This window comes from Myxine glutinosa, chromosome 7 (genome assembly GCF_964187855.1).
Source record: "Myxine glutinosa chromosome 7, kmMyxGlut1.1, whole genome shotgun sequence".
NCBI classification, from domain to species: domain Eukaryota; kingdom Metazoa; phylum Chordata; class Myxini; order Myxiniformes; family Myxinidae; genus Myxine; species Myxine glutinosa.
This window is the reverse complement of record NC_136267.1, coordinates 55,942,203-55,959,403: the sequence shown is the minus strand read 5'-3', so window position 1 is coordinate 55,959,403 and position 17,201 is coordinate 55,942,203. Positions and strand designations below refer to the sequence as shown.

Genomic DNA, 17,201 nt, shown 5'->3' with positions numbered 1-17,201 from the left:
CCCTCCGTAACACTTACCACACCGCGCTTCCATGTGCTCCCTCGCACACGCGCTACGACCGACTCACTCTCGCCAGCACCCTCACTCCTTGGCACGCACTTTTTCCTCACACACCCCAGAGTCGGACTTTCTCGCACACCTCCTTTTTCGCACACCAGACCTGTCGCACACTTCACCAACGGCCTCTCACGAACACCCGGGTCCATCTCGACCCCCAAGCTCATTAAATCACCTGGCGTATCATACGCACGACCATATTGGTCACCACTTACACCGGGTCCTCTTCCTCTTCGCTTCTCCTCCATCACCTGCGAATCCCTCATCCGGTTAATGAGCACATCATCACGATCCAAACACAGACTTTGGACCAATTCTTTTATCTCCTCTTTTATCTCTTTCTTATCCCCTCTCCGTCGCTTCTTAATTTCGCTCAACCCTTCTTCCACTTCTTCTAATTTCTGCTTCACCTCTTTTATTTCCCGGTACGTCTCCTCAAGCTCATCCTCTAAGGCTACCTTGACCGTTTCCATGTGCGTCCTCACCTGCCGGTCCTTCGTCTCCATTACCTCTGTCACCTCGTCCAACCTCGTTGTCAGTCCCTCACGTACCATCTGACATTCCCTCTTCGTCGCTATCAAGTCATCTTTTAGTTCTTTCTGTGTCGCCTTTAACCCTCCTAATACCGCAGTGTTCCTTTGAACCTGCTCCGTTAGTCCTTTTTGTCCCTCCGTCAGCTGTTCCACCTCCTGCGTCAGGTCCTCTATGCCCCCTTGCAACTTTACAGTCCCCTTTCTCACCTCCTTCTCCATGTGCTCCTTACAGTGCCTCACCTCCTCGCGCACTCCTCCGACCTCCTCACTCACACCTCTTCTGATCTCCTCTCCCATCACTTGCATCTCCTGCCCAGATGCCACCCTCATCTGCTCCATTTCCTCCCTGTGAGCATCCAGTTTGGTTTCTACCCCCATTCTGACCCCCTCTATCTGCTGCCCCATTTGTTTAACTTCCCTTTCCGCTTGGTTCCTCATGTCCCTCAATTTGCCTTCCATCCTGTTTTCTAACCCCTCTAACCCCTTTTGCATCCCTTCCATTTGATTCTCCTGGGCAGCCATTCTATTTTCCACCCCCATTAACCCATGTTTCACCCCTTCTATCCCATTGTCTAACCCCTCTAATTTCTTGTCTAATCCCTCACCGGTACCCCTCGCTTCGTCCCTCATTGCCCCCATTTGGCCCTCTAATCGCTCACTATCAGCCCTCAATCCCACAATTTGGTTTCCCAATTGCTGACTATTAGCCCTCATCTCGTCCTTCATTTCTTCACCCGACTTAACCATAAAGGCCTTTATTTGTTCCATAAATAGGCCCCAATCCATCGGCGGCGCTACCACGGTCGCGGTCGCCGTGGCCATGTGCGAGGCGCCATTTTGCGCGCCCGCAACCTCGTGCGCGACGACGCTATTTTGCGAATCTGCTACCCTCACTGCTTCGCTCTCCTCTTGTCCCTCATTTTGGTCCTGGATCGACCCTGCCTCCCTCTCCTCTACCGGAACCCAGCCGTCTTGGTCTGCCATAGCGCGACTTTCAAAATTCGGGTTTTTATTTTTTTTGTAAAACACAATTAAATTTCGCTGTTATAATTTCGAGCGCGTGAAACGCGCTCCGGATCGAATCCCACTTCCCGACACCAAATGTTACCCTAATGGTACAATTGGTGTTCCAAAATTTGGGCCTAACAAATTTAGTCCCAGGTCCTAATCCAACTCCTCGACACCAAATGTTACAGACGCGGTTTTGGATGTTAGTTTACCGAGTGGTTTGGTATGACCGCGTCTGCACAGTTTACCTGATTCCACTCGAACGTTGGCCAAATCGCGCTATGCTAAATCGATTAAGGAAAGGACACAACGGCTGGGTTAGATGACACGACACCAGGGGTACAGTTCTCAAGACCTCCGGAGGAGGTTATAATATTTGTATGCGGAACGTTTAGATTACAAGGACAAGAGGTACAGCATAGGAAGGTAGGCACTTAGACACACTTATCTTATTCCCGACAGACCACAGATAAACGGGACAAGACTGACTCACACAGGGATTGATGGCAAGGAAGGGCAGGTAGTCGATGGACAGCACAAGGTGCACCTTGGCTCAGGGACAGGATAGCGCGGTCCAAAAGATGCAGGGAGGTATCGTCGCCCTGGAGGTGGCGTCTGGTTCTCTTCAAGCTGGGGCCGCATCTGACGTCACGTCCGGTAAGTGGCTGCGTATATCCAGCGGGGAGTGACACGCCCTCGGCCCGTTAGCTCCGCCCCAGATGGAATCGGCCCGCCGCTTCTTATTGGGTGCGGGGGGTTACCGGGCTCCGCCCTTGACGAGGAGCTGACAGGGAGCCCCTATTTGGTAACCCCGTCGAGCACATGGGCAATGGCGGCTAACCAAGCCGGAGTGAGGACGCACACTCCCCGCGCGCTGTTGTTGTAGTTGTTGTTGTTGTTGTAGTTTCATGAGGAAGATGGGAGGAGGTATGGGGAGGTCCTAAACTCACTACTGGTGCCATACAATCACATTCTGGTGCAACGAAGAGTCAGAATTAATGGAAACGAGTCCTTAACTGACATAGACTAAGAATAACTAGCAAGATGTCCTATAGTTGTCTACGTGAGATGCGGTGAACCTGGGCACGACATTTAATGGGGGAAAAAGGGGAAGGTCGGTTCTACAGAGTGTTGTTTACAGACAATGGGACTAGGGAATGGGGGATTGGGGATAGTTGGGGAGTATTGGGGAAATAGGGGAATATTTACAAGCGGATATGGATGGAGGCCAAATCCCATATCCGCAACAATATTTTCTTTCACTCAAGCAAACTCCACATGGGTCTCACTCTCCCTCTTCCTGGCATTCCTGAATTTTTGCCGGTAAGCTTCCGGAACCAACTCATAGGCTTTGAGGATGTGCTTCTTCAATACCTCATAATCTGCACATTGGTCCATTGGTAGCGCCGAATAAATCTCTTGAGCTTTTCCCACAAGCACACTTTGCACTAGTATGGTCCAGGCCTCCTCCGGCCAGTTTAACTGTCGAGCCACTTTCTCAAAGTGTGGAAAAAATTGAGTGACTTCCTTTTCACTGAAGGGTGGAACCAGCCTCACATGTCTGCCCACCTCCCAGGTTTTCTGGCTAGGTGTCGACCCCGTCAGCAAGGGTGGTACCTCTCCCCGTTCTCTCATTAACTCCAGCTCCTTGAATTTAATCTCTTGCTGAAGCGCCAGATCCACGTTCCTTCAACTCCCTTTCGGCTTTTCTCTCCTCTGCTTCGAGTTCCCTGGCAACTCTCCTCTCCTCTGCTTTTCTCCCTTCTAACCTTTCCTGGAGTTCTCGTTCCACTCTCCTTTCCTCTGCTTGTTTCTCTTCTCTCCTCTCTTCTGCTTTCCTTTCTTCTTCTGCTCTTTCCTTTTCTGCTTTCCTTTCTTCTGCTCTTTCCTTTTCTGCTTTCCTTTCTTCTTCTGCTAACCTTTCCTGGAGTTCTCGTTCCACTCTCCTTTCCTCTGCTTGTTTCTCTTCTCTCCTCTCTTCTGCTTTCCTTTCTTCTTCTTTAAACCGTTCCTGGCTCCGTAATTGCAACTCCAGTTTCCGGAGCTCAACGTCTTCTGGTTCTTCGGGTAGCCACTGCCAGGCTAACTCGTCCCATGTTCCTAATCCCACCATAGACTGTATCACCGTGGTCTGCAACTCTGCCTTCCTCAAATTAGTTCGGACCTCCAAGTTAAAATGTTTGGCCAATTTCAAGAGGTCCGCTTTTAGTAACGCTCGGAACTGTGCCTCACTAGGTGTTACCGCAAAGTTCTGTGCAACAAACGCCATGGTGACTATCGTTAACACCTGTTAACCTTCACCCAAGACTTTACCACAATTTCTCAAAAATTTACTAATTAATAATTAATAAATTAATTTTAATTAATAAAAATTATTATTTTATTATGTTATACAATTTTAAATCCCGGACGAGCCCCCACTTCTGTTACGTGGTCCTCCCGGTGACTACCTGGTCTCGGTGACCCCCGGACCGTGAGAGGAGCTCCGCCAGAAAGATATATTAATGTATGCGCTTTCGTAACGCAATCAAGATGAATTCCAATCAATAAGAAACCCCACACCAAGGATCCAGAATAATCAATGATATATTCCCCGAGCAATCAACCATCAACAATCGGCAATCAACAATCAAACCGGAGAGGGCTTCCCTCGTTGCCCTGCGGAGATTAACCCGCCGTTCCTTCTACTAACCACTCTCCGTTCCTGGTCGTCCCAACGCTCCCTCCCGCCCGCAGCGCCGCCAGGGTATTCGGGCCAGAAAGTTGGAATGGCCTTCCCGGGACCTGAGTGCAACGCTCGGTCGTGCGACAGGGAAGAGACGGCCGTTCGAGCTACGGTTTTAGGTTACCGAGCGGGTTTAGTAACCCGTAGTTCGAACCATTAACAAACTACACCCGATTCTAACGTTGGCCAAATCGCGCTATGCTAAATCGATGATGGAAAGGACACGACGACTGGGAAAGATGAAGCGACGCAAGGGGGTACAGTTCTCAAGACCTCCGGAGGAGGGTGTAATTACAGTGGTGGAGAAAAGGGGTAGATTACAAGGCAGAGTGAGGTAAAGACACAGAAGAGATGGGCACTTAAATACTGTCTTATTAATTCCCAGACAGACCACGGACAAACGGACAAGGTAGACTCACACAGGGGTTGATGGCAGGAATGGACAGGTAGGTCAATGGCACAAGGTGCACCTTGGCTCGGGGACAGGATAAAGCATGGTCCAAAGATGCAGGGAGGTCTCACAGCGCTCGGAGGGTACGTCTTTCTTGCTCCAAGCTCAGCGCGCATCTGACGTCACCTCTCTCTCTACTGCGCATGCTCAACGGGGAGTGACACGCCCTCGGCTGGTTGGTTCCGCCCCAACTGGGGCCGGTCCGCTGCTTCCATTGGGTGCGGGGGTTACCGGGCTCCGCCCTTGATGAGGAACCGACAGGGAGCCATATTCTGCCCCTTTTGGGTAACCCCGTCGAGCACATGTCCGATGGCGGCTCGTTGGGAAGGCCTGGTGTCCTTCCACCACTCCTACCAACCAAGCCGGAGTGAGGACGCGTATTCCCTGCGCTCGTTGTTGTTGTTGTTGTTGTTGTTGTTGTTGTTGTTGCTGCTGAAGAGAACTGTGAGGAAGAGCTGCGGGGAGGTATTGGGAGGTCCGAAACTTCCTAACGGTGCCATACAATCACATTCTGGTGCAACGAATGGTCAGAATTAATGGAAACGAATCCTTAACTGACATGGACTAAGAATAACTAGCAAGATGTCCTATAGTTGTCTACATGAGATGCGGTGGACCTGGATGCGACATTTAATGGGGGAAATAGGGGGAGGTCGGGTCTACAGAGTGTTGTTTACAGAAAATGGGACTCGGGAATGGGGGATTGGGGAGAGTTGGGAAGTATTGAGGAAATAGGGGAATATTTACAAGCGGATATGGATGGATGCAAATCCCATATCCGCAACACTGCACCCTTCTCGACCTCGGGGCGTCCTGACCCGATAAATTTTTACCTACTTTAGTGTGGCACTCAGATGTAGTTCCCTCTACTATTAACTCAACCCTGAGTGCGACAGTTTTACAGATGTTCACAAATGAGTAAATATGTCCCCCTGCGACGCTGCACCCTTCTCCTAACAGAAACACACCCACAGGATAACCGAATCGCGGAAAGCATCCTCAAACTAAACATACAGCCGGTAGGGAGCATCATTTATACAAGACTACACTGATATTTACACTACGATCCAGGACCTGTTCTTTGAGGAACACATGCAGATGTTATGCATAGGGAGAGCACGCATGCCAGCATCGATACACCAACCCACGAGTGCCCTGTGGCCCTACGGCCTTTAATAATGTGCAGAGCACCCCTTCCAAGCACCAAAAGCACCACCCCATTATGCACAGTCAGCACCATCCGGTGCACCAATAAAGTGTTCAATAAAAAATGCACAATCAAGTGTCCATGGTCACCGGTGGTGTCGCAGCCGGCCGATGTTCTGCCGCTGGTCTTGTCTTCATGGAGTGCACTTGGCCTTCTGGCTTCTGGCCTATTTAGAAATAAAGAAAGGCGCCAACCGCGTCCATTTCTTAATTGTGGCCATCAGGGGGGCCAACTAAAAGTGGTTCACCTGTATGGCATAGGTGCCACGTTGACCCAGAGGTCCATCAACGGGTGGTGCTTGACCGCAAAAGAACTGCGGTCCATTGTGGGCGGCCACAAAAATTGCGGTCCATATGGTGTATCGATCCAGGCAGCAAGCAGCGGAAGTACAGGCCCACAACTGCGGAGCCAGCACCTCTCTCTCCTCTCTCTCTGCCCCAAAGCCAGATCCTCGGAGGTGGGAGACAAAAGAAGACAGGTGAGTAAGGTGGTAAGGGCGCAAAAGTGCACGCAATATAAGATAATGCACACTGGGGGCACATGGGAACCAGGTGAGACAGGTACGTTCCTACCGTACGCCCTCCCCCCCCCCCCACCAGGTAACCTACATTGCCCCTCCCTTACCCCTTACTGTATCCACAAAACACAACACTACCCATAAACTTCTACTTTACACATCAACAAACGTCCCTACTGTCTTCCCCGTTCCTCCCATAAACCAAATTCGTCTTCTCTCCCTCCTAACCAATCAAATTTGCCATTTCCAACTCTCATCAAAATTTGCCATCTCCAACTCAACATCAAAATTTGCCATCACCAATTCATCATCAGTCCCTCCTAAGGAGGGAGAGATGGAATCACCCCAATGTCTCATCCACGTCGTGATGCGTCTCACAAATCCAAACAGCAATTCTCATTTCCTGCAACACAAAACAAAGAAAACACAGGTGTGGAGTCATCATCATCACCTCAGGCAAGTGGCTGCGTATGGTGCGACAGGTTCATCAATCCTAACTATTTCCTAAATGACTTTAACAACTTTACATTACCCGGGGTCTTTCTCCTGCCAAACCATTGGCCCTCATTACTCTATGTGGTTCGAAGAACCAAAATCCCATTGACCATCTGTGGTGCACACCATCAATTTGGGTCTCACTCCCCGATTCAACACTCGGTGCTCCCGCACAATTTCGGTGGCTGGGTCGTGTGACGCTCCCAGCAGGTCCGCCCACCTGCACACCTCCACCACTGTTGTTGCCTACCGAGCTCACCTGCTCCTCACCCTAACCTAACTAACTGGGGAAGGCCCTCTCGCACTCTCACCCTCTCGGTGCCCTCTCTGGCACGGGCTGCCCGATCCACACCCGGGATCCTCAGGCACCCACTGACACTAACGGCTCCCAGAGCCCACCTGCGGCCTCACCTGGCCGACATCTAACAGTGGCGGAGTGCCCAACCATTCACACTCATACTAACAGGCCACACGACCAGCCAATTTCACCACACCAATGCACCCATCCACAATACCATTCCGCAACCACACCACAAATGCCAATATCCAACCACAATTTACCTATACCTTCTAACTACTCTTTAAACTACCCTCCCCGGGTACTCGTGAAAGGGGTCCACTCTTCCCCCATCCACACCTTCGCACCATGCACACCACTCCGTACCACTTACTCCAACTCTCTCCACACCACTCATTCTCTGCTCCATATATTCCACACACCTGTACTTGCACACCTGTGCTCTCATACTTGGTGCCGCCTGCACCCTTCTCTCCCCCAAAGCTCCTTCAATCATTCAATACAATGCACAACCACAATCGTTCCTCATGCACTGCTCCATACACTTCCACGCTCAAAACCAATTCACAATCACCTCAAGCATTGCCTAGCAATTCCTCATTACACCAAGCCCGAGAGGCACCCATCGGCTGCACCACGGACGCACCCATCGGCTGCACCACGGACGCACCCACGGGCTGCACCACGGACACACGCACCGGCGGCACCACGGACACACGCACCGGCGGCACCATGGACACACCCATCGGCTGCACCACGGACATGCGCACCGGGCGGCACCACGGACACACCCATCGGCTGCACCATGGACATGCGCACCGGCAGCACCACGGACACACCCACCGGCTGCACCACGGACACACGCACCGGCGGCACCATGGACAAACCCATCGGCTGCACCACGGACACGCGCACCGGCGGCACCACGGACACACCCACCGGCTGCACCACGGACACGCGCACCGGCGGCACCATGGGCACACCCATCAGCTGCACCACGGACACGCGCACCGGCGGCACCACGGACACACCCACCGGTTGCACCACGGACACACGCACCGGCGGCACCATGGACAAACCCATCGGCTGCACCATGGACACGCGCACCGGCGGCACCACGGACACACGCACCGGCGGCATCATGGACACACCCATCGGCTGCACCACGGACATACCCAACAGCTGCACCACGGACACACCCCCCGGCTGCCCCTCGGACGTACCCACCAAGCGTTCCACACACCTGTTCGTCACTTGCACTCCATGCAAGCTCATTCACTCAACACAATGTCACTCATCTCACACTTCTCACAATATGCTTCTGAATACACCTCCAACACTCACACGGCATCATTTGATCTAACTACTCCCCTCTGGAACTTGCGCTTCCCAGTCGCCCCTTTAAACTATTACGCTCCCTCGTCATTATTATCCACTAAGCTACTACGTCCCCACTACAGGTACCAAGTCTCCTACTTAAATCTTGTCACCTATAGTCACCTCTAGTCCCTATCAATATAACCAAGCCCTCCCTGGCTCGGTTGTCATAGCCACCCCATAAACTATATCGCATTTGCCCCCATCATGGGAAGGGTGGCAGGGATGCCACCCTTACCCACCCAGGTACGCTCGTAGATCACTCTTGCCGTCATACGGCGCGAGTGGGACCTTGTGGGACCACCTCGTATGTGAGTCGTTGCCCGCCTGCCGGACCCCGTGCGTCGCCCCTTGCGGGGTCAGCGCGGGGCCGAACCGGCCGGGCCCCCACAGTACATTACCCCCAAGGGGCTCCCGTGCCTCCCCTGTCCCTCTAAAAACTACCCCTGTTGGTGTCGATGCATGGGTCACGCTTCTGCAACCCACTACCCATTCCATACCACCACAACCTTGCTCACTCACACCTCGCACCTCTCCCATCACCGGACCCTCTTGCTCGCACCCTCGTTCCATACACTCCGGACCAGCCATACACCTCACTCTTGGCCTCTCACGGACATCCGGGTCCATCTCGACCCCCAAGCTTATTAAATCACCTGGCGCATCATACGCACGACCATATTGGTCACCACTTACACCGGGTCCTCTTTCTCTTCGCTTCTCCTCCATCACCTGCGAATCCCTCATCCGGTTAATGAGCACATCATCACGATCCAAACACAGACTTTGGACCAATTCTTTTACTTCCTCTTTTATCTCTTTCTTATCCCCTCTCCGTCGCTTCTTAATTTCGCTCACCCCTTCTTCCACTTCTAATTTCTGCTTCACCTCCTTCATCTCCTCGTGCGCCCCCTTAAGTTCTTCCTCTAACTCCACCTTAGTTTTTTTCTATGTGCTCCCGCACCTCCCGCTCTTTAACCTCCATCACCTCTACCACCTCGTTCATTTTCCTCGTCAGGTCCTCATGTACCGTCTGACACTCTTTTTTTAATTACCCCTACGTCCTTTTTCATCTCCTTCTGTGTTGATTTTAACCCCTCTATTACCGCTGTGTTCTTCTTTACCTGGTCCCTCAACTCCTTTTGTCCCACTGTCAGCTGTTCTACTCCCAGCGTCAACTCCTCTATACCACCTTGCAATTTTACAGTCCCCTTTCTCACCTCCTTCTCCATGCGCTCCTCACAGTGCCTCACCTCCTCGCGCACTCCTCCGACCTCCTCACTCACACCTCTTCTGATCTCCCCTCCCATCACTTGCATCTCCTGCCCAGATGCCACCCTCATCTGCTCCATTTCCTCCCTGTGAGCATCCAATTTAGTTTCTACCCCCATTCTGACCCCCTCTATCTGCTGCCCCATTTGTTTAACTTCCCTTTCCGCTTGGTCCCTCATGTCCCTCAATTTGCCTTCCATACTGTTTTCTAACCCCTCTAACCCCTTTTTCATCCCTTCCATTTGATTCTCTTGAGCGGCCATTCTGTTTTCTACCCCCGTTAACCCCTCCTGTATTTCCCCTAATCTATTGTCTAACCCCTCAAATTTGTTTCCTAATCCCTCTATTCTACTCCCTAACCCTCCGATCTGGGCCCCCATGTCCTCCCTCAATTTCTCGCTGTTGGACCCCATGTCATTCCTTAATTTCTTGCTATTGGACCCCATGTCATTCCTTAAACCCCCGATCTGGTTTCCCATGTCATCCCTCAATTTCTCGCTATTCTGGGCCAACAGGGCCCCTATTTGCGCCATGAGGACTTGCATGTCCATCGGCGGCACGGGTACCGCTACCGCAATCCCCTGCGCGGCGCCGACCTGTTGTTCGCGCTCCTCTTCCCCATGCCTAGCGCTGCCATTTTGCGAACCTGCCACCCTCACTGCTTCGCTCTCCTCATGTCCCTCAATTTGGTCCTGGATCGACCCTGCCTCACTCTCCTCTACCGGAACCCAGCCGTCTTGATCTCCCATAGCGCAACTTTCAAATTTTATTATTATTATTATTTTTATTTTTTTTCAACTAAATATCGGGTGCTCCAATTTTGACCAAATTTTCCACAAAAAGCACAAAATTTTTAGTGCGGGACTCGAAATTCCACTCCCAGACACCAATTGTTACGGAACCGGAGAGGGCTTCCCTCGTTGCCCTGCGGAGATTAACCCGCCGTTCCTTCTACTAACCACTCTCCGTTCCTGGTCGTCCCAACGCTCCCTCCCGCCCGCAGCGCCGCCAGGGTATTCGGGCCAGAAAGTCGGAATGGCCTTCCCGGGACCTGAGTGCAACGCTCGGTCGTGAGACAGGGAAGAGACGGCCGTTCGAGCTACGGTTTTAGGTTACCGAGCGTGTTTAGTAACCCGCAGTTCGAACCATTAACAAACTACACCTGATTCTAACGTTGGCCAAATCGCGCTATGCTAAATCAATGATGGAAAGGACACGACGACTGGGAAAGATGAAACGACGCAAGGGGGTACAGTTCTCAAGACCTCCGGAGGAGGGTGTAATTACAGTGGTGGAGAAAAGGGGTAGATTACAAGGCAGAGTGAGGTAAAGACACAGAAGAGATGGGCACTTAAATACAGTCTTATTTATTCCCAGACAGACCATGGACAAACGGACAAGGTAGACTCACACAGGGGTTGATGGCAGGAATGGACAGGTAGGTCGATGGCACAAGGTGCACCTTGGCTCGGGGACAGGATAAAGCACGGTCCAAAGATGCAGGGAGGTCTCACAGCGCTCGGAGGGTACGTCTTTCTTGCTCCAAGCTCAGCGTGCATCTGACGTCACCTCTCTCTCACTGCGCATGCTCAACGGGGAGTGACATGCCCTCGGCTGGTTGGTTCCGCCCCAACTGGGGCCGGTCCGCTGCTTCCATTGAGTGCGGGGGTTACCAGGCTCCGCCCTTGACGAGGAGCCGACAGGGAGCCATGTTCTGCCCCTGTTGGGTAACCCCGTCGAGCACATGTCCGATGGCGGCTCGTTGGGAAGGCCTGGTGCCCTCCCACCACTCCTACCAACCAAGCCGGAGTGAGGACGCGCACTCCCTGCGCTCGTTGTTGTTGTTGTTGTTGTTGTTGTTGTTGTTGTTGTTGTTGTTGTTGATGTTGTTGCTGCTGAATAGAACTGTGAGGAAGAGCTGCGGGGAGGTATTGGGAGGTCCTAAACTTCCTAACGGTGCCATACAATCGCATTCTGGTGCAATGAAGGGTCAGAATTAATGGAAACGAATCCTTAACTGACATAGACTAAGAATAACTAGCAAGATGTCCTATAGTTGTCTACATGAGATGCGGTGGACCTGGATGCGACATTTAATGGGGGAAATAGGGGGAGGTCGGGTCTACAAAGTGTTGTTTACAGAAAATGGGACTAGGGAATGGGGGATTGGGGAGAGTTGGGAAGTATTGAGGAAATAGGGGAATATTTACAAGCGGATATGGATGGATGCAAATCCCATATCCGCAACAATATATATATATATATATATATATATATATATATATATATATATATATATATATATATATATATATATATATATATATACACAAAGAATTAAGTTAAGCACCCCTACACAACGAATTAAGGTAAGCACCCCCTAATATATATTATTTGTGTATATGTATACATTGGCATATATTCTAAGGTATGTGAGATCAAATAATGATTGGTATGACATTAGCAATTATCCATTGATGAAATGCAGATGAGTGCACTCATCTGTGACGCCCATCGCTCGTGCAGCACGTGTTATCATCCACATGGTCGTGATTTTCTGTAAATGCACTATCATCACGGGTTATTGCAAGTCACGCCTGAGCTCGTGTGGGGGTTACATGGTCATTTTCTCGTAATGGTGGCTCGTAGACGGTTGTCGGACGGAGAACGATGGCGGATAATAGGCATGATCGAGTCCGGAATGTCCAGAAAAGCTGTAGCTCGAACGTTTGGTTACCACCATTCGGTGATCAGTCGGTTGGTGCAGAAACACCAGGAAACGGATGCGGTGAAGGACCGCCCAAGGTCTGGAAGACCTCGCGTGACAACAGTCCGCCAAGATAGAGCGCTTTTGAGACTGGTGCGACGATATCCCTTCGCCTCGAGCCATTTCCTGAAGGACAACTGGCTGCCCAACAGAAGGCCATGTCACCGTACCGTGAGGAACCGCCTGAAATCGGCCGGTTTAAGGTCAAGACGAGTGATCAAGCGTCCAAGGCTACTCGAACGACATCGGAGGGAGCGTTTGGCATGGTGCCTAGCGCGACGTGGATGGAACATCCGGTCTTGGAGGCGAGTTCATTGGTCGGATGAAAGCCGGTTCTTGCTGTACGTGACAGATGGGCGTGTTCGGGTGTGGCGCCACAAAAACACCGCGTATGCGCCTAAAAACATTCAACCAACGGTACCCTTTGGTGGTGGCTCGATTATGGTCTGGGGATGCTTCTCCCATGACTGTAAGTTGGACCTGATAACTGTGCGAGGTAACCTCAACGGAGAGCGATATGCCGAGGAAATCCTGAATACCACCGTAATCCCGCACTTCGATGACCACACCCTCGCCAGCAGACCCATCTTCATGGATGACAACGCCAGGCCTCACCGTGCGAGACGCGTCCGAGCCTTGCTGGAGCAAGGTGCTGTGACAACCATCCCCTGGCCTGCGTACAGTCCTGACCTGAACCCCCTCGAGCACGTTTGGGACATGTTGGGACGACAAATTGCGAAGATGGTCCCTCCAATAGCCAATCTGGATGAATTGGAACGTGCATTACATCGGGAATGGAACAACCTGCCACAGCAACGCATACGACGGCTTACAGGGTCTATGAGACGTAGGGTTGAGTCAGTGATCCGATCACGTGGGTCCTACACACGTTATTGACGCAAAGATCGCTAGAGGTCTTCTCAGAACAATGACTGTACGTTAGAAAACATAAACGTCATCCACACTGTCCGTGATGGACCTATAGCTCCATACTTAAATTGAGGTGAAAATATGCCTAAAATTCCCAAAAAATTTCACCTTAAATTATTCAGAATAAAATATTGAAAACGGCATGATTGTTATGTTTTTATGTGACCATAATATCACTTCTCCAGAAAATATAGCAATATCATGGGTATATTACACTGTTTTGACGACAACAAACTTGTAATGTGCGAGGTTGTAAAAAAACGGGGGGGGTGCTTAACTTAATTCTTTGTGTATATATATATACTGTATATATATATATATATATATATATATATATATATATATATATATATATATATATATATATATATACACACACACACACACACACACACACACACACACACACACACACACACACACACACACACACACACACACACACACACACACACATGTAGTTTTATGTGATTTCATCATTTTTTGTTTTTGAATGTTATCTGTGTGTGTGTAAGGGTGTTCCTGCTACAAGCTTGCTTTATGGTATTCAGCCTCCTTCAGATATTTAAATGTTTTCTTTATACATGTTGCTTTCAATGAAGGAAATAAAGAAAATTAGCTTCATTTTTACAACTCTATTAAGGGGCTAGCATCTCGGATACCTAGGTGTTTTATTTATTTTTTTAAATTATTATTAATCTGCTGTGTCCTACGGTATTTATCATTGTAAATTGACCCTTTGTTTTCTTTTCTCCTGGCAGGTAATTCCGACTGATGAAGGAGATGACCTGATCAAAGCATCTCAAGCTAGAAGGGCCATGAAGAGGACAACACCAGTTGGTATGATTTAGGGGTGCTTGACTGCTTTTGGTTTAACTTTTTAAAGGCTTAACATTAGTTTTTGACTGTTATTTTAGAATCTAAGAGCCTGCCCAGCACTTCACTGACAGATAAAATAGTCGTCGCGTGCCTTGTTGCTGGAAAGGTTGAGGAGAGGGGAAGGGGTGGGGAGGTGGAGATACACTGCATATACATCTTTGGAGGTGTGGGGAAGAAGGGAAGGAGGACAGATTTACCCATGCAAAGAGTGCTTTAACCTCAGCGTTGCCCAAATGAAATTAAGATACCCTCTGAGAGAGAATGAATGAATGAATCAGAATCGCATATATATGTACATACATATATTGTTACGTGCTCCTCCCCGACCCCCTGGTCACGGTGTACTTCCGAGCCCCGAGAGGAGTCCCGGCAGAAAAATGTGTTATTCTGTATGTCAAAGATCAATGGAGAAGCCACCCCAATTGTTACTTACAAACAAATATTGTATTAAGATCACACAAGAATAACAGTACAACAATAATAGTATTCAATAGTACAATCAATATCTCCTATGATGGTACCATCATTTTTGATAGAACTCACTGTGCTCCAAGTGAGTGAAACAAGAACATTCCCCAATGTCTCTTATTCCCGGCTTCAAGCCAACGTTGCTTCACTCCAGCGATCGCCAGAACGATGTCCAAGCGAGACCAGAATCCCTTGCGGATGGCAAGTACAGTCACACAGCCGAAGCTGCACAAAGGCGCCCTCAAGGTGACTGGAATATCCAAAGGCGCCCTCCAGGCGTCTGGGTAATCACACCCTCGGGTATGGACTTTCACGGCTCCCAGTCGGCGAACCAACAAATTAATCTTCAAGCCACGGTGCACACACACACACACACACGCCAGTTACGTCTGAAAGCGGTGAAAACGGCTGACGAAGCAAAGACCTTGCTCGACGCGCGAAGTGCGCGAGTCAAAATGGCCGACGACCCGTTCTTGAGACATAACGGCCCGGCGATAATTCTCCTCGGAATCCACCGCCAAAAACCTGACACGCAGGTTGATCGGTCACAGCGTCCAGCGATGACAACTCTCTCGCAGGAATCCCTTTCCCGGAAACCCGAAAGTTCGCTGGTGACTCCCATTCGAAAACGTTCGCTTCCGAACTCGGAGCAACTCGGCTTTCTTGTCCGACTCCCTCGCTCCACCCTCTTTCTCTCTCCTCTTCTTCTTCGTCGCCCACTTCCCGATCTAGTTTCCTGTTTCTTTTAACATTATAGTCAAGTCAAAATGTGAATGGACCCGCCACTAATTGCAAGAGAAACGAAGTAATACTTTTCTGAGACCTTGATGTCTACTAAATATCTGCCCAAAATTATACTTAAATATATTGAGTGGAACATGGTTTTTCAGGTCCTTTCCGATTTGGGAACTTTTCGGACTACCGCAATGTTTGGAAATTAATTATATGACAATATCACTCTTAATAATACACCAAATCAACTCTAAATTATTTATTTAACCATGTTTGAATACACTACCACAACTATTTGTACCCAATGTCCTTCTGTCCGTTCACAATATTTAACACGTCACTTCGTCTCTTCCATGGTCACTATCATCAGCATTCTCGAAAACGTCCACTGATTCGTCTGCATTTGCACAAATACCTCTGCACTCCCTACATGCAAATGTGCAAGGCAGCCCAAGTTTCCGACAACCACAACGTTTATCACTGCAACCACCCTTGCAAGAACACCTAACCAGCTTTAGGAGATAGTCTGGTGCTGCAGCGAGGTCAGAATGCATAGGGATCATCCTGGTGTCCATGATCCTCCATCCCCAGTCAAGCGGGTTGAGTTTGTGTCCTTTCCACTCCTGAACCTGTTGGAATACCCGTAGGCTGTGATATTTGGAAGCTGAGCTCGTGGGCAGAAGTACCCGTGGGTGCAACGATGTTTTGTTTGTTGTCACCTTAGCATGACATTTTGCTACCCTCAATTCGTTCAAATTGTCTGATGGTTTGCCTCCGTACACACAAACCATTGCTCTGTCTCCTGCAGCAATGACCTCATCCTGTGTTGACTCTTTATTGCCGAACATTCGGGCCTCTTGCTGGAACATTTCATTGTCCTTGAACAGTTTGAGTCCAGTGCCTTTGCCGATCCCATAGACCCTTGATGTCGTGTCGCATCCCAGGTACGCATGGATGAAGAGAATGTTTTCACAGACAGTATCACCCAGAGCCTCTCTGATTTTGCCAATGTCCAAGTATTGTCTTGGATTCAATGAACCCTTTTTCGGCTCCGACATTAAGTAGAGAGTGTGCGCAGTATTCTTGCGAAAATAGTAGCACAGTAGTATCAACAAGTCAGTGTCTTCGCCAACAAGAACAGTGTTGGATTTTGAAGAGCTACAAACTGCAGTTGTTGCTATGAGTAGGTCCGCATCCCCACTCGCATGAAGCACTTCACAATGAGATTCTTCCAGTTTCTTACCAAGAATGTCTATGAATTGTTGCTTGTTCTCCTTGTTCCGAAGAAACTCTTCCTTCTTGACAGAAAGCGTCATGGTTTGAGAAAAAGATACCTTCATTGATGGTCGCTCACCCCTTTTCTGATGGGCACAGTCTTTCGTTGAGGGACCTTCACGATAGCCATCAAACACGACGATAGCATGCCCGTAATGCCTACTAACATATTTCAGGTAGCGGTCAAGAATATCCTTGTACTGTTCACCT

General features: G+C 49.8%; 1 protein-coding gene across 12 annotated transcripts in view; it reads left to right on the top strand.

Moving 5' to 3' along the window:
* Positions 1–17,201, top strand: part of LOC137431267 (uncharacterized) — an 88,953-nt gene that overhangs the window by 24,250 nt on the left and 47,502 nt on the right. For all 12 annotated transcript variants that reach the window (XM_068122389.2, XM_078781760.1, XM_078781764.1 and 9 more), the window contains exon 8: positions 14,399–14,477. In XM_068122389.2, the coding sequence (XP_067978490.2) occupies positions 14,399–14,477 (79 nt within the window). The remainder of the gene's footprint in view (positions 1–14,398; positions 14,478–17,201) is intronic.